The 17,933-nt window shown below is 43.4% G+C and overlaps 1 protein-coding gene across 1 annotated transcript in view; it reads right to left on the bottom strand.

Moving 5' to 3' along the window:
• Positions 1–17,933, bottom strand: part of DOCK5 (dedicator of cytokinesis 5) — a 220,988-nt gene that overhangs the window by 100,119 nt on the left and 102,936 nt on the right. Inside the window, exons 6-11 of the mRNA XM_017338016.4 lie at positions 15,669–15,817; positions 11,693–11,828; positions 10,118–10,275; positions 8,924–9,005; positions 4,744–4,873; positions 1,890–1,962 (exon numbers count right to left, since the gene is read on the bottom strand). Coding sequence (XP_017193505.2) covers positions 1,890–1,962; positions 4,744–4,873; positions 8,924–9,005; positions 10,118–10,275; positions 11,693–11,828; positions 15,669–15,817 — 728 coding nt within the window. The remainder of the gene's footprint in view (positions 1–1,889; positions 1,963–4,743; positions 4,874–8,923; positions 9,006–10,117; positions 10,276–11,692; positions 11,829–15,668; positions 15,818–17,933) is intronic.

Consider the following 17,933-nt stretch of genomic DNA (forward strand, 5'->3'; position numbering starts at 1 on the left):
CACTGGATTACATTCAATCTATGTATTCAATGTACTTTAAATATATTTATATGTTATATAATGTCTATATATATATGAGTGTATGTTCATATGTATAAGAGGAGCAGTATTCATGGACATAAAAGTTATCTCACAATTAATACTGGCACAAAGCACTAATATTTAGCTCACCACATTCTTGCAAAGTCAGCACATAGGTTGTAGGATAGCAGATAAGAGCATATTTAAAAAATAATTACATATATGGAAGAGGAAAGTACCACTTAACAGAAGCTATTTGTACTATTATATTTAGAAACTAGTCCAAGGGGGTCAAACTTAAAATGGAAAGATGAGGATTCTTATATTTTAAATAAAATTATATATTACATATTTATTATTAAAAACAGGAACCAGATAAGTGAAAAGAGGGGCAAAAACAACTAAGACTATACTAGTAGAAATTATCATTTTGAAATATCTAAATTTTTAGGCTTTTACTGCATTGCAATGACTGCCTATAAATAACATATATTTCTTTACATCTATAACACTGTATTTCTTAAATAATTTTAAAACTTAGTCAAGCCAAAACAAAAATCTCATGTTTTAATGTGAATTTCATTGGATTCTCAAATTTTAGCCTGTTTCTATGTGTGTACTTCCTTTTTATGTACCTAGTAATTTTTTATATACCAAGAATACTCACAGCAAATATTTTATTAAAGTTTTTTCTATATGTTAGTTGTTTTAAGTTTTTTGGTGATTAAACCTTCAATTTTTGGAGTCTGACTTAAAAGCTGGCTTCTCCCATGTCACTACGAGATAAGACTTCTAGTTTCTGTATATTTCCGTATGTTAATTCTTTTAGTAATGTAGTTCATCATCTGGAACTTATACTGGTGTAAGTTTTGAGACTAGACTTTAAGTTGTTTCTTAAATTGGCAATTTTCTTGCATAATAGTTTATCTTTCTCCACTCATTTGAAAGAAATGGTAGATTGATTTCAATATCCTTGGGCTGGTTTTTGGAATTTTCTGTTCTACCCATGTTTGGTGGTGGCTGCCGGTTAGCTGAAACAATGACCTCCAACCAGCAGACGGCTCCTGATAGCAGTCAGTTTGGACAGTCCTGTCTCCCCTAGGCCACCCAACCTGTGCTGGAGGTGAGAGGAGCCCGAGTGCAGAGCAGTCACCAGGTTCACACCCATACATCCTCGGAGTAATCGCTAGAGACTTGCTGGCCTGTAGGCTCCTTAATGGCACACCTACAATGCCAGGCCCCAAAGCTCAGTATTGGGAGAGCACTCTTATATAAAAGGGATCCTTTTATGTACCCCTTTGCTGGATGCCTAACTCAATGGCTACTCAGCCCTTCACTCTATCCCTCCCAAACCTTGCTCTACAAAGGTCAATCCCTAGACCCGCAGCATCAGCATCATCTGGAAGCTTATTCCACGTGGATCTCAGACCTACTGGATAAAATTCTCCATTCCAACAAGATTCCCAGATGATTCACATGCATGATGCAATTTGATAATCCCTGTGCTATGCAATGTGTTTCCCTGTGTCCTTTGATACAAGGAATCTTGTGTATGACAGAGTACAGACCTACCTTGCCATGCTGACAATTAAAGGCACCAGTGCAGGTATACATTTGCCCTTTATATTATATTCCATTGCTCATTTCTATGGAATTTGGAATGTTCAGTTTACCCTGTTAAATTAGAGCCCCATATAAAGGACTTTGAATAAAGCCTCTGTCCAGCATCTATCTGATAATCTTCAAGTTGTAGATTTTTCTTTCCAGAAGTGGGAAAATGTGTCCTAGCACCTGTTTCTGCATTAACATACTATTTGAGTGGCAAATCCAGGTCTCAAGTCACCTGGGATAAATGCCAAAGTACTTACTGCTGAAAGGGAATAAAATGCTGCTTTTCTTCATCATCCACCTTCCCATGTATGATATCAGTAATATCCATCACTAGGAAAGAGATAAACTTAATTAAAGAAACTAATTGCTTCATGCTTCAGTAAGTTACTATGGCAGAGGACAGTATCAGGAAACACAGAGCCCTGGAGGAAGGAAGACACCAAGCCAGGATGGATCTTGTGTATCTTCGCCAATGATAATTTCCTAGCTGCCCCAACCCAGCAGAACAATTCCTGAGGCATTCGGGAGGAGGGCTGGATTTTCTCAGATCCGCACAGCAAAGCACCCTTTTAAAATTCCTGCAAGACTGAGTTGCTAAATTCTTGAGAAACTGGGGCTCAGATTACTTTTAGTAAGCCTGCATCCTGTGCCACAGAAAACCCATATTTTTGGCAGGAATGTCAGCAGAATTAAAGACTTGGACAGAAATTCAAGAGTTGACGTGGTCTACTATCTCTTTGATTAGGCAGGTTCTCACCTTGTTTCCACATAAACCTGGGCCAGCAGCACAAAACACATTAGGGAGTGATTTGTTCCTCTCCACATGAGAACATTTAGTAAGTATTGCCGTAAGCCTGTTGCAGGCATTATTTGGCACATACAGATATTATTTGTTCCACTTTTAGATATGATGAATTGAGACACAGAAAATTAAATATCTTGCTCTCAGCCATTTTAAGTGGTAAAGCCATGATCAGAACCCAACAGTGATGACAGAGCCAAATTTTGCAACCACTATATGCCCAAGTGTCTAGGTTATTAGTAATTGGTCCACTCAAAAGCTGTTGAAATTATGCAGAGCCCCAGAAAGAGATGGTCCATTTGTAATAAATAACAGTCTGACCATAAAACACACATTTTATAATCCAGTCTCCCTAGATGATCTGTTTGGAGATGAAAATGCTTTCTCTAAAGAAACTCAGAAAACACACTATGTAAGGGTTGGGAAATAATTGTTGGTGCTAAGAAGGCACAGAAAGCAAGGCATCACATTAAATTTGTTGTTAGCTTATAATGGAAGCCTGCAAAAATTATACCAAAAAATACGGCAAAATTTTTACTGTCCTTCCAGAACTGGCAGTTCATTTGTCAGTGTCATCATCTAGTTACTCCCGACCTCTGCTGACGCTTGGCATCAAGCCTCAGAGTAAGTTAGTATCCACTCTACTCCCACCACACTCAACATCCTTAACATATTCACACACTTATACACACACCCATGCACATGTGCACACACTTTTATGAACATGTACTTACACACACCTTCACATACACACCCACGTGAGCACACACACTCATACACATATGTATATGCACACACCTGAAATAGAAAACCAAGACCAAGCAAAAGCAGCAAGCTTGTACTCAAGTCTTTTCGGCCTATTCAGAAAGAAACAACCTTGAATATGCCTCAACTCCTTTTATGAAATATTAAATAAGTAAATTAATAAATAAGTAAATTAATATATAAGTAAAATAACATAACTAAACAGTCCTGGTCCAGGGCTCCTTTGCTGTTCCTGAGAGTATATTTTAATTCTCCATAAGAAAGTAACCTTTTGGTCACATCTTGAACAGCAGGTAGGGAATAGGGCAGTTCAAGGAGAACAAAGGATTAGAGGAGTCAGAGGCTGCCTCATTACCCACATAACCCACCACCTTGACTCTGAGAACATGGAGTATCTGGGCCTTTGTTCCAGGAGAATCAGGGCATTTATTGATGATTTTCAAACCACTGTTGACCAAAATGTCAATGTAAGACCAAAAATCAATTTCCTTAATTTAAATTTAACAAACTACAGAGGAAGGTGTAGGGCCTCCTGGAAGGTTCTGGGGTTTGATTTAAGCCAAGGACTCTCTTTGAAAGCACTTACAAAACCAATTCTGACTTTGAAGACTAAATTTCCTGGATAGGGAAACCACTTCCAGCAAATATTTTATTCCATTAAAATCAATATGCAGATGTAAGCAGGAAGCATTTCAGTAGGCACGACTGAAGTTCTGTGCATTAAGACACTGAGATGTGCACCGGGGGAAACAGAGAAGTGTGGGCTGAGTGAGGACACAGAACCCAAGCAAAGAGAACTGGCAGTCCCAGACAGTAACTGCTGTGTGCCTGACACAGTCATGACATGGTCTGGGACTGCCTGTCGTCTTCTTCCTCCCTCCCTTCCTCTTTCTTTTTCATATTTTTAAAATTGTGGTAAAAAAACAAACAACATAATATTTACCATCTTAACAATTTTAAGTATGCAGTTCAGTGGCAGTAAATGCACTGACATTGTTACGCAGCCATCACCACCATCCATCTCCAGGACTTTTTTCATCTTCCAAAGCTGAAACTGTACCCAAGAAGTAGTAACTCCCCATCTTCCTTCTCCCCAGTGCTTGGCAATCGTCATTCTACTTTACGTCTCTATGAGACGTCTCTAAGAAGCTCAAGTAAGTGGAATCAGACGGTATTTGTCCTTTTTTGACTAGCTTATTTCACTCAGCACAACATACCCACGGTTCATTCATGTTACAGCATGTATCAGAATTTCCTTCTCTGCTAAAGCTAAGTAATAGTTCACTGTATGGATGGACCATATTTTGCTTACCCATCCTTCCACTGATGGATACTTGGGTTCCTTTCACCTTTTGGCTATTGTACACACCGCCGCTATGAATGCGGGCATACAGCTATCTCCCTGAGACCTTGCTTTCAATTCTTTTGAGTATACGCCCTGTAATGGGATTGCTGGAATATATGGTAGTTCTATGCTGAGGAACTGCCCTCCTGCTTTCCACGGCAGCTGTAGACTCACATCTGTCTCGGCATCTTTCTTGTACCTGCCACTCCAAAGGGTCTTCGCAGCCCACAGGTGTGCTTCTTGCCCTCCTTCAGCTCCATGTGGCCCACCCGGACAATCTGGCACACGAGGCTGATGCGGGGCCGGATGAGGTCCGTGCTGCTGAGGTCCTGAAGCGGCAGACAGAGGCTGTGTGAGAGAGGTCAGGTTGGGTCCCCCTGTCACTTTCATTTCCCTTTGCTTTGAACGCTACAACACAATGTTCAGAGTACAATGCTGAAATGGGACTCCTCTCCTCCCCATATCCATCTCCAAACTGTGATGGGCATCCGAGAAAATGATCTTGTTTCCTAAAAAAGCACTTTGGATCCTCAGCTCCTATTTCAATTTTCTGAACCTGACCAGAGTCTAGATCTCTAGTTAATCAAGTTAACAAAGTAATTAAAAGCAGGGCCCTCACTGTGGCTACTTTATATTCCTCCAGGATATATCTCAGGACAGGATGCATTTCAGTGTCAAATTAAATAAAAACTTGCACGACACTGACATTACTTGCATACCCATGCAAGCCTGTGACATTTCAATTCTTCTGCAGAACAATCCTGGGAAGAACTACATAGCACAGACATGGCTTTCTGTAATTATTCACCTTGTTTACGAAGGGGTTTATAGAAACCTCCACAGAGGGGCTCTCAGTGTGTACTAAATAACAGAGGACGTGCAGATGGGGCATCTGTGGCTTTTGTGGCTGATGTTCTACACTTGGTTGTATTAAGGATGGGTGAATGAACCTAGGAATGAGCTCACAAATCTCACTGACTGAGCATCAGAGGTAATTTAATTATATCTCAAATTCTTTGCCCAAAGTCTCTCTACTGAATCAAGAATTCGTTTTCAGATAATCATTCTAAATTCATACCCCCTAGAATTGAGTTAGTTCAGGTCTCCAAAAAAGGAATATTTACCAATGGAAACAACCATCTCAATTTCAACTCTAGGTTCTGCAAGGCTTCAGTTAATAAAAAAAATATATATATATATGGATGCCAATGGTCGGTTACATAAATTCCAGCAAGTTGATGTTATAAAATAGTATGATCATTTAAAAATGAAATGTTTGAAGAATGACCAAGGAAACGTTCACCAGATTTTATTGAATGGAAAAAGTAGAGTGTTAAATTTGTATAAAAGAGGCCAGTGCCACGGCTCACGAGGCTAATCCTCCACCTAGCGGCGCGGGCACACCGGGTTCTAGTTCCGGTCGGGGCGCCGGATTCTGTCCTGGTTGCCCCTCTTCCAGGCCAGCTCTCTGCTGTGGCCAGGGAGTGCAGTGGAGGATGGCCCAAGTGCTTGGGCCCTGCACCCCATGGGAGACCAGGAGAAGCACCTGGCTCCTGCCTTCGGATCAGCACGGTGCGCTGGCCGCAGAGCGCTAGCCATGGCGGCCATTGGAGGGTGAACCAACGGCAAAAGGAAGACCTTTCTCTCTGTCTCTCTCTCTCTCACTGTCCACTCTGCCTGTCAAAAAAAAAAAAAATAGATATAAAAAAATTTGTATAAAAGATAACTGAGGGAAAGGTAGGGGAGAGGGACAAATTATAACCGTTCGAAAATCATATTCATTAGAAGACGGAGCGAAGATTCAATAATACTTTTAAAAAACAAAGTTTAACTAACTAATTAATTTGAATGACTGACACAGAGAGAGAGAGAGAGAGAGAGAGAGAGAGAGAGAAGGTATCTTCCATCCATTGACTCACTTCCCAAATACCTGTAATGGCCAGGCTGGGCAAGCTTATAGCCAGGAGCCAGGAACTCTATCAAGGTCTCCCATGTAAGTGGGAGGATCACAAGTACTTGAATCATACCTGCTGCCTCCTTCCAGGGTGTGTATTAGCAAGAAGCTGGGCTGGAAGTGGAGGTGGAAAACTCAAGTTCCAGCAGTCCAGTGTGGGATATGGGCCTCACAAGTGGCAGCTTAACCTGCTGCATCACAACACCCGGCCAGTAATACTTTTTAACGAGTTTTAACTTTTTTCTCGGGCTGTTATAGTTCATTGTTATTATCAGTTTGACCTTCAGTGTGTGTTAAGTCAGGTTATCATCAGGTTATGATGGGTTATGCACATGGGGGCTGGCATTATGCCGTAGCGGGTGAAGCTGCCACCGGCAGTGCTAGAATCCTATATGGGCACTGGCTTAGGTCCCAGCTGCTCCACTTCCGATTCCAGATCTCTGCTATAGCCTGGGAAAGCAACAGAAAATGGCCCAAGTCCTTAAGCCCCTGCACCCGCATAGGAGGCCCAGAGGAGGCTCTGGGCTCCTGGCTTTGGATCGGCACAGCTCTAGCCCTTGCAGCCATTTGGGGAGTGAACTGGCAGGTGGAACACCTCTCTCTCTCTCTTTGCCTCTGCCTCTCTGTGACTCTGCCTTTCAAATATAAAAAAAATCTTAAAAAACTAAGAATATACAAATAGACTGATAAATGACTCTTGATTTTAGAAGAAATCCCTGACTATCTTAGTGTTGAGGAAATACTTTGTGTGTTGGGGAACAGGGAGGCACCACAAAGGGTTCTTGGTCTTTTGTGCCTGCATTTCCCAGGTGGTAAAGCCACGGGTAGGGCAGTGTGGGGACAGCAATCAGCCCATGCCCATCCTAGGGGTGGATATTAACAGCAGGAACAGAAACAGCCTAAACCAGGACTACAACTCCTTCCTGTTGCTTTCTTTTCACTCACTGTCTCTTAGACTCTGTTTTCCTTGCTCTAAGTTGGTAAGAGAAGAAGGAGATAAAGTACACATGTGGACTTAAGGAGCGAAGGAGAAAAGGGAGGGTCTCTCCTTCGGACCTAACGGGAGCTGGGGATCCCTTCCCACCAAGGCTTCCCACAGCAAAGGGGGCAGCAGTAGAAGGTTTTCAAGTGGTGAATTTATAAAAAGGTGAGAGAACCCTAGTAAGCTCCCAGCCAGAGGGAGAGAGAGAGCATGTCCCCAGATCTAGCCCTATCCATTCTGCGCACTTGAGAAGGAAAGCCCATTCTAATTTACACTTGAGAAAATGTTGTGATCCTGCCTTGCTGGCTGTGACCTTGGTTGGGAATGCTCTTCTCCACAGCTATCTTCATAGCTCCCTCTCTCGTCAACTTCAAGTTCTCACTTCAATGGTTCCTTCCCACAGAGGCCTCCCTGACCTCCCCCAGCCAGATGATCCTAACACCCTCAGAGCGGGGGGATTTCCAACCCTCTGAACACTCTGTGTACTCCACACACTCATGTGATTAGTGCTTATTACCTGTCTAATGCATCACAACAAAAGCTGATTGAGCAGAGATTTCTCCCCTCAGATTGTCATGGATGTGAACATCTGATAGGCGCTCAATAAATATTTGTTGAAAAAATAAGTGGGGTCGGATCTGGCGTTGTGGCGCAGCAGGTTAAGTCACAGCTTATAATGTTGGCATCCGGCATTAGAGCCCCAGTTCAAGTCCTGGCTGCTTTGCTTCTGATCCAGCTCCTTGGTAATGCACCTGGGAAGGCAGCAGAGGATGGTCCAAGCAGTTGAGTTCCTGCCACCCATGTGGGAGACACAAATGGAGTTCTTGGCTCCTGGCTTCAGCCTGGCCCAGCCCTAGCCATTGTGGCCATTTGGGGAGTGAAGTGGCAGATGGAAGATTCCTCTCTCTCTCTTTCTCTCTGCCTTTTAAATAAATAAATAAATAATTTATTTTTTTTTAAGATTTATTTATTTATTTGAAAGTCAGAGTTACACAGAGAGAGAAGGAGAGGCAGAGAGAGAGGTCTTCCATCTGCTGGTTCATTCCCCAATTGGCTGCAATGGCTGGAGCTATGCTGATCTGAAGCCAGGAGCTTCTTCTGGGTCTCCCGTGTGGGTGCAGGGGCCCAAGGACTTGGGCCATCTTCTACTGCTTTCCCAGGCCACAGCAGAGAGCTGGATGGGAAGTGGAGTAGCCAGATCTCGAACCAGCGCCCATATGGAATGCCGGCACGTCAGGCCAGGGCTTTAACCTGCTGTGCCACAGCGCCAGCCCCAATAAATAAATAATTTCTAAACAAGAGAAAAAAATCTTTAATAAGATAAGTGGTGTTTCTCCTTCAAGGGGAATTATAATATTTTTCCTCTTTTCTTTTTTATGTCTTCCATGACTTATCATTGTATCTGCTAATAGTATAAAGAATTACACAGAAGGTGAGACTTACAGTAAACACTGCTTGAAGGTTATTAAGCTTCTCTATTTCCTTGGGCATCCCGTTACTGCCCCAGCGAATTAGATAGTTCTCACTGGCAAAGAAAAAAAAAAAAAACAAATTATTCTTATTGAGAAGCTCCCTGGGAAGAGAGGCTCTCCTTAGGACAGACTTGCAAGGGTCAAGGGAAGGACCAGAGACGCTCAGCGACACCCGCTGGCAGGCAGCAGAAGCGGGAACCAGGAGTGCATACTTGGCTGTGCCACCACGGACCTCCAGGCTCTGGAGAGGTGTCCATGCCGTAGCTCCATGGGTACCACCCCCACAGACTGCCCCAGACACAGCAGATTCTATGCGACTCGACTCTCAGGGGTCTTCCTTCCATCTCAAATTCTCTGTACAAAAGCGCTGGCTTTGTTCAATCAAGAACTTGATTTTATAATATTCATTCCCAACCACTCCCCCTTAATCCACATTACTATACTCAAAAACATTATCTTTAGAAACAAACAATTAGTCAGTAATTTTAGCCACTTTCTCAAAATTAAAATCTTCGCTTTCTTAGCTGCTCAGCAGCAGAGCTACTCTAGGGCTATACAACAGCCATTATCCTTCCCCATGGTCTTGCTTTTTATAAAAACTATATACATATATATATATTTTTTTTTTCAGAGCAGCTTTGGGTTCGGAGCACAGTTGAGCTGAAAGCGCAGAGAATACCCATGTATCTCGCCCCACACAGGCACAACATCCCCCACCATTTTCGTAAAATCAATGCACCTACACTGGCGCATCTTCTTCACCCAGAGGCCACAGCCTGCACCCAGGGCGTTGTGCATTCCTAATGCAGTCCCCACCACTAGAGTATGACACACAGTGGTTTCCCTGCCCCCACAACCCCCTGTTCTCCGTGTATTCCTCTCTCTTTCAGCTCTTCCCCTCAGTGCTCTAAATTCTTGACTCCCACATCCACATCCTGATGAGTTTTACTTATCTTTAAATCCCAGACAGTACTCAAACTGTGGCCCCACTGTTCCAGCAGTGATAGGCAAAGGATTTTACTTTCTACTGCCCAGAGGCTCTCCCCTCTTCTCTGTCTTCCCTTCTCAACTTTAGCAAAGAGCCCCTGGGGGTGAGGGAAAGTGGGGTGGGGTTAAGGCTGAGTTTTTGTACAAGGTCAGCCGCAGGTGAGCTGGGTCTCGCTACCTGATGAAAGTGGACTGGTCTGGGTCGTAGAGGGCCATGAACAGCTCGGCGTCTTCCCCAATGTTGCAGACAAAGTTCTTGAAGTTCACGTAGAGGCCGTAAGTGTGCACAGCACTGAAGATGACCTGGCCCCTCAAGTCCAGGTTCTGCAGAATGGACTGAACACAGAGGAAAAGAGACAAAAGCTTCTTGGTTCCAGCAAATAGGACATTCCGGCAAAGAGATCAGCCTGCTAATGGGAGACAAATCTAATCATCACCCAGACGGAGAAGCCCTGGCTGAGAAAAGGGTGTACTGAGGAGACGAATGGTACATCCAGTGAGCAAAATACAATAAATCCAACCGTTACTGTTTAGATGGTCCAGGCCGCCTCATTCAGGGCCTCGGGCCCACGTAACTCACTAAATGCTGTCTGAAGGTGGTAACTTGTGGTTTTAGTACTTTCAAGAACTCTCATCTCTCACAATGGCTTCTGGAAGAAGCTCAAAAGCATCAAACACCATGATGCATTAACCTTCTTTATGGGATAACCCTACCAGAAATAAAAGGTTGGTTTGGAAAAGCTTCGCATTTAGGCACAGTTTGTGACTGATTCAGAAATACAAGTATTACTACGACTATACTAAAACAATCAAAACTACAATAAAATGAACACATATCTTTATTCATTAGAACAGAAAAATAAGAACACATACCCAAATATTAGTGCTGTTGGGTCTCGGCAGTCATAACATGCGTGACTTTTCCCTTTTTCTTTCTAATATTTCTTTAACATCCACCCACTGCTTTCAAAATCGTTCAAGTAATTTATTTTTAAATGTTATTTTAAGGGACTGACACTATAGCACAGTGGGTTAAGCTTTCGTATGAGCATCCCATTTGAGCACCAGTTCAAGTCCTAGCAGCTCTACTTCCAATCCAGCTTCCTGCTAACATGCCTAGGAAAGCAGCATATGATGGCCCAAATATTTGGGCCTCCTCTACGCACGTGGGAGACCTGAATGGAATTCCAGGTTCCAGGCTTCTGGCTTCAGTCTGGCCCAGCCCCATTCACTGTGGCCATTTGGGGAGTTGGAAGATATACTATGCCCATTTAGGCAGATGGAAGACATACTTCTCTTTTCTCTCTCTGTAACTCTGCCTCTCAAATAAAATAAATCTTTTAAAAATGGGATTTATTTTATGAAGCATAATATATGTACCAAATATAGAAGAGCACATAATAGAAAGCTTCTCTCACACCCAGTTCTTTCTTGGAGACATCCGTTAATTATCAATTTCTTGTCTATCATTTCAGAGTCAGTCTGTGCAAACACAAGCATCAATGTATGTGGATTGTTTTTTGAAACACAGATAAGAGCTTTGTGTAATACTCTTCTGCAGCTTGATCGTTTCACTTGGGTATCTTTGCATTCTTTCCACATCAGGACACAAAGCTCCCTCATCTTTTTCACTGTGTTCCACTTCTAAAATGAGGATACAATGACTTCTATTGTCAACGAATCACTTTCTTTAATTAAAAAAAAAAAAAAAAAGGAATTGGAGTGCCAGCATCAGCACACTGAGGTCATGTACCTTTTCTTCTTGGATCTTTTCCTCAATCCTTTTGGAGGCCACTTCATGGGCCTTGAAGAGAGCAATGGTGCTGGTTTCATCTGGGTCCAAAATGTTCCCGTTGTCATCTCGCACCACCAGATCTAACCCCAGCATTCTAGAGAGAAAGGAGTGATCAGCTGACTCTCCCCTCAGGGACAGGCTCACAGAAGGGCCCTCACCAGGGAACCCAGAGGATTCAGTTAGCAATGTTGGGTGGTGGCCCAGTCAAGTTAAGAAAGCTCATTTACTTTTCTCCATTTACCTCCTCTTCCTTTCCATGCAATAACCATGTGTAAAAACTCATGAGATACTGTTAGCCAAACTCTATGAAGATATGCAAATTAAATGGTCCACAGAAACTCAACAGGAAAGGCAAAACCAGCACTGATGCTGATCAAAGTCCACTAGCTCTTCCTGCTCGCCTTCCATGATTCAGCATATGAACTATGAGAGACCAATGCACAATTCATTTAAGGCTTGTCCTGATTTCCATATTTAATTAAAGACTGATTCAAAGTATATCAAGAAAGAAGTTCTGGTTGCTGCTATCCCATAACCCATCTCAGAGCACAAGCTCTGGTATCATTTAGACCAGGATTTGAACCTTAGCTTTAAGACTTGCTAGCATTGTGATCCTGGATAATTTACTTAATTCTTTAAAGCCCAAGTTTCCTCACTTAAATATATTTCCTAACTTTCATGTTGGCTGTAGAAAATTTAATGAGATAATGCATGCAATGCTCCTAACACACTATCTAGCATATAGTACGCTCTCAATAAATGTTAGCTTGGGGTCGGCACTGTGGTGCAGAGGGTTAAATCCCCAGCCTGCAGCGCCAGCATCCCATATAGGTGATGGTTCAAATTCCAGCTGCTCCTCTTCCAATACAGCTCTCTGCTATGGCCTGGGAAAGCAGTAGAAGAAGGCCCAAGTCCTTGGGAGACCTGGAAGAAGCTCCTGGCTCCTGGCTTCAGATCAGCTCAGCTCTGGCCATTGTGGTCATATGCAGAGTGAACCAGTGGAATGGAAGACCTCTTTCTCTGTCTTTCAAATAAAGTAAAATTAAAATGATTCTTTAAAATAAATAAATAAATAAATGTTAGCTCTTCTTGTAGCAACTGGAGCTGTGTCAAGTCATAGCTCTAAGACTTGCACGGAACAGCAGGGCTGTATGGTGAGCACAATCCCTCCCCACTAAGTTTCTGGTGTCCAGAGGGCACACAGCAGTAGAAAAAAACTGCTTAGCTGCAAGAATCTGGGGCCTACAGTAGCAACAGGACACTGCTATCTGAATGCCAGTGTGCATTCCAGGCACCACAAATTTGGGAGTGGGGATGTCCAAACAGCAACAGTGCTCCAGGATTAACAGTGAAATGTGCCAATTCCAAACATGGCTGATTTCCCGCCTCGTGTTTCACAGCATCTCCATCAGCTGATTTGATCTGGCAGGTTCCTTTCTACAGCAGCCAGACCCACAGGCCACCCAGACTCGTGAGGCATGGCCTGCTGGCTGCTCAGACACTGCTTCAGACACAGCGGCTTCATTTCCTGAACTGCTTCCAAGAGCTGGGACAGGCAAACAGGCATGGTCTGCCATTTGTGGGATGTTTGCATCCCATGTTGGAAATCAGGAGGACCCCAGGAGGACCCCCAGGCCAGTGTATTGTGGCAAGACCTCAAAAAACAGAAGCTGCTTTTGGGGATCTGCCTTCGTCCCCTTAGCTGGCTTTTTAAAACGTGCTCTAACGCCATGGAACTGCTACCACTATGGTTACGAACAAGTATCAGAGAGGAAACTGCTAATTCTTAACCTCCACAAAGGAGTATTACGCACGGAGTGAAAGTCTTGCTTCCAAATTTAAGCTTTCCTATTTATTATCTATTGACTTGGAAATCAATCACTTAAGCTCACTTGGTCTGTTTCTTACCCATAAAATGAGAATAATAACAGCCATTTCATAGGGTTATAATGGAGTTGTGTATGAGAACAATACAAAACGGGTGTTTCATAAATATCAGTTGAATCTAAATTTTGCACGCCCTATTTACTCAGCTATTTCTGAATATACTTGTCAGAGTCTAAGACATTTAAACAAGTAGAATAATGAGCTGTATTATCTCTGAGAGATGTCTGAGAGTAATGAGTTTGGAAAAGCAAGGAAAAGGGAGAAGAAAAAAAAATACATGTACACAAGTGGAATAAATTTGGAAAATAAAATTTAAGAAAAGAAATCAACACCAAACACCAGGGAACCACCTCAGTCTTTTGAAAACAACCAGTCAAGAAGCATGAATCTCAGGCCACCATAAATTTGCATAAATTGAATTTCTCATTTTGAAAAAGGCAGAAATATCTGGAATCAAAAAGAGTAATCAATTGATTAACTTTTTAAAGTTACATTATAAAAAGTATACATTAAAAAGTATACAATATTGGGGCTGGTGTTGAGGCAAGCAGGTTAAGCCTCTGCCTGTGATGCCTGCATTCCATATGGGTAACCAGTTCATGATCCAGCTGCTCCACATGCAATCCAGCTCTCTCTAATGCACCTGGAGAAGCAACAGAAGACAGCCCAAACACTTGGGCCCCTGCACCCACATGAGTGACCCAGAAAAAGCTCCAGGCTCCTAGTTTTGGCCTGGCCTAGCTCCGGCTATTGTGGCTGTTTGGGGAATAAATCAGCAGATGGAAGATATCTTTCTCTCTTTCTCTCTCTCTCTCTCTCTAATCTTCCTCCTCCTCCCCTCCTCCTCTTCCTCTACCTGTAACTCTGCCTTTCAAATAAATAAAAAATAGGCCTGCACCACAGCTCACTTGGCTAATCCGCCTATGGCTCCGGCACCCCGGGGTTCTAGTCCCAGTTGGGGTGCCGGATTCTGTCCCAGTTGCTCCTCTTCCAGGCCAGCTCTCTGTTGTGGCCCGGGAGGGCAGTGGAGGATGGCCCAAGTCCTTAGGTCCCTGCACCCGCATGGGAGACCAGGAGGAAGCACCTGGCTCCTGGCTTTGGATTGGTGCAGCATGCCAGCAGCAGTGGCCATTTAGGGAGTGAACCAACAGAAGGAAGACCTTTCTCTCTGTCTCTCTCTCTTTCACTGTCTAACTCTGCATGTCAAAAAAAAAATAAATAAATAAAATAAAAAATAATAACAAAAATTTTAAAAAATAATTGGGTCAGTGCTATGGCAGTGCCAGCATTCCACACAGGCTCTGGTTTGAGACCTGGTTGTTCCACTTCCTATCCAGTTTCCTCTAACACACCTGGGATAGCAGAAGAAGATGGCCCAAGTCTTTGGTCCCCTATACCCATGTGGGAGACCCAGATGAAGCTCCTGGCTCCTGGTTTTGGCCTGGCCCAGCCCCTGCTGTTGCTACCATTTGGGTAGTGAACCAGCAGATGAAAGATCTTTCTCTCTCTCTCTCCCTCTCTCTGTACTCTGCCTTTCAAATAAATAAATAAATCTTTTAAAAAAAAAAAGCAGACATAATCATCAGGCTATAAACATGCTTTACTACTATTCTGGCAACTATGATTTTCACAAGTTGTAAATAATGGTCCCAGTTAGGGGAAGATAGAGAGAAAGAAAGAGAAAGAGTCTGATATTGATATAAAATCCACCATTAGATTTACATAGATATGGTCTCAGGTGTCTGAATATGTCCACTTTGGATGTGTAAGTCACTTAGAATTTCTTTGGGAGTAGAACAGCTCCAGTTCAACCCTATATTTCCCACCCAGCTGCTACCTCCTGGAGATGAGACAGCCGGCACAGGGTCTGGTCCATAGAGGCACTGGGAAATTTTATTCAACAAAATTAAATGGCTTCTAAGACAAAAAGTGGGCAGTAAACAATAATTGGCAACTCCAAGATCAAAAGTTCACAGTGATTGGTGTCCTTGGCATGAACGTGGCTCCTGTTCCCCAAGTTTTTAGGGAAAAGTCAACACTGGTTTACCTGTTCCCATGATCAATTTTGGCAGTGACCTTCTTCTTGAGCTCTGCCAGTTCGTCCTTGGGGAGCGTCCCAGACAGGATCTGGGACCGCCACTCGATCAGACTGTACGTCATCTGCTGCAGCTGCCGGAACAGTGTGACCTTGTTGTTCTAAGATAGGGGTAGAAGAAATGAATAAAAACATGTAATTCAGGGGTGGGAATGCTTTAATCAATGGGGTCATACATTACGTTGCACACTCTGATTCATTGTTAAATGTCAATAGGCATTACTGTCCTGAGCCATTCTCACGCCCTCCTCTACTGCAACTTTAGAAACTGATAAGCAACTGTAGGATGAACAACTGGACTGTAATTATGAATATCAAAAGAGCCACGTACGCTAAAATTATGACAATGTTCATTTCCATTGTTCTCCAAATGGAGAAACTCTCATTGTAGTCCCTTCATGGCCTGGCTCTTTCCCACATTCCCAGTTATATTTCACCTTCCATGCAAAGCTATCTGTATATCTCCCAAATGTTCCAGACCCTCACAATTATGTTCTCTTTGCTGCCTGGAACCACTTTGCTCCTCTTCCCTCAAAGCTATCCCCAATGCCATCCCTCCCTTACTCACCTCCTCTATCACCTGGCTAATCCCAACTTAATCCGTCTAAGCTTAGAAGTCCTCCTTAACATCCTAACTCTGGGATGGTTGTGTGTGGAATTTACTCCCATTGCAGCACTTACAACCCTGAGCTACCCTGGCTTGTCTGATTCTTGCCTTAGACAGGAAGCTCATTTTTGTGTCCTTCGTAGCTAGTACAGAGTAGGTACTTCACTGCATGTACTGAATGAGTCAATTAGGAATTGAGAAAACTGTAGTGTGAGAGACAGGGGCAAGCTGGAAAACACAATTTAAAATATTATTTGAAAATTCCCATTTCCCCAGAAGGTCGTTAGACTATTCAGACACTAAACTATTATTCTGGCTTCACTCGTAAATTACTGTGAATGAAGTAAATTAACTTATAACCATCTAATCATTCGTGTTTCAATCATTTTAAGAATCAAATACTTGAATTTAAGCCATCACACCTGGGTTCTAGCTAATTGACTGATTGTTCTATTATTTTTATTAAAAAAGAAAAAGTCAATGAACATCTATCATGTGCCTTCAACATTCTAGAAGGTGAACATTCTAGACAGTGAAGCAGCAACAGATAAAGTGAGTGGGTATATATACACAGAAATACATACAGCTTCCCATCCAATACACACACATCCAAGTAACTTAAGATTATAGAAAAAGCAAGGAGAAAATAAGCAAGATAATGGGACAGTGCACATGGGAGAACGAGGTCTTCTTGACAGAGCGGTCAAGGAAAACCGTTGAGCATTATTTATTTATTCATTTGACAGAGTTAGACAGTGAGAGACAGAGAGACAGGTCTTCCTTCCGTTGGTTCACCCCCCAAATGGCTGCCATGGCCGGAACCACGCCGATCTGAAGCCAGGAGCCAGGTACTTCTTCTTAGTTTCCCATGTGGGTGCAGGGCCCAAGGACCTGGGCCATCCTCCACTGCCTTCCCAGGCCACAGCAGAGAGCTGGACTGGAAGAGGAGCAACTGGGACTAGAACCCGGTGCCCACATGGGATGACGGCGCCGCAGGTGGAGGATTAACCAAGTGAGCCACGGCGCCGGCCCTGAGTATTATTTTTGAGATACGCTGGTTAAATCAAAACCTGTACAGCTCCACTCTTTCCATGTACACCATGAAATCCTTTTTTCTTACAGGTGAAAGTCATGATATAGGTACATAACCGTACACCTCTGCAATCACAGGAACACACTGTCATCCCTGGCTGTAACAACAGTGCACAGGCACCAGAGGCCTGTTTGACAGCTGATCCGTGGCAGGACTGAAACGTCTGAGCTACTCCTGAACAAAGAGGAAATGTGGATGGAGAGCCCTGGGCCTGGAACTGAGGAAGGGGAGGCAGTGATGGGATTAACAGAGTGTGATCAAAACCCCAAAGTAGTTCAAAGTTCTGTAAGAACACATAGGGGCCGGCGCCACGGCTCAACAGGCTAATCCTCTGCCTAGCGGCGCCGGCACACCGGGTTCTAGTCCTGGTCGGGGCACCAGATTCTGTCCCAGTTGCCCCTCTTCCAGGCCAGCTCTCTGCTATGGCCAGGGAGTGCAGTGGAGGATGGCCCAAGTGCTTGGGCCCTGCACCCCATGGGAGACCAGGAGAAGCACCTGACTCCTGGTTTCAGATCAG

Source organism: Oryctolagus cuniculus, chromosome 2, assembly GCF_051225735.1.
Source record: "Oryctolagus cuniculus isolate XC-2025 breed Fujian yellow rabbit chromosome 2, ASM5122573v1, whole genome shotgun sequence".
In the NCBI taxonomy this organism is placed as follows: Eukaryota; Metazoa; Chordata; class Mammalia; order Lagomorpha; family Leporidae; genus Oryctolagus; species Oryctolagus cuniculus.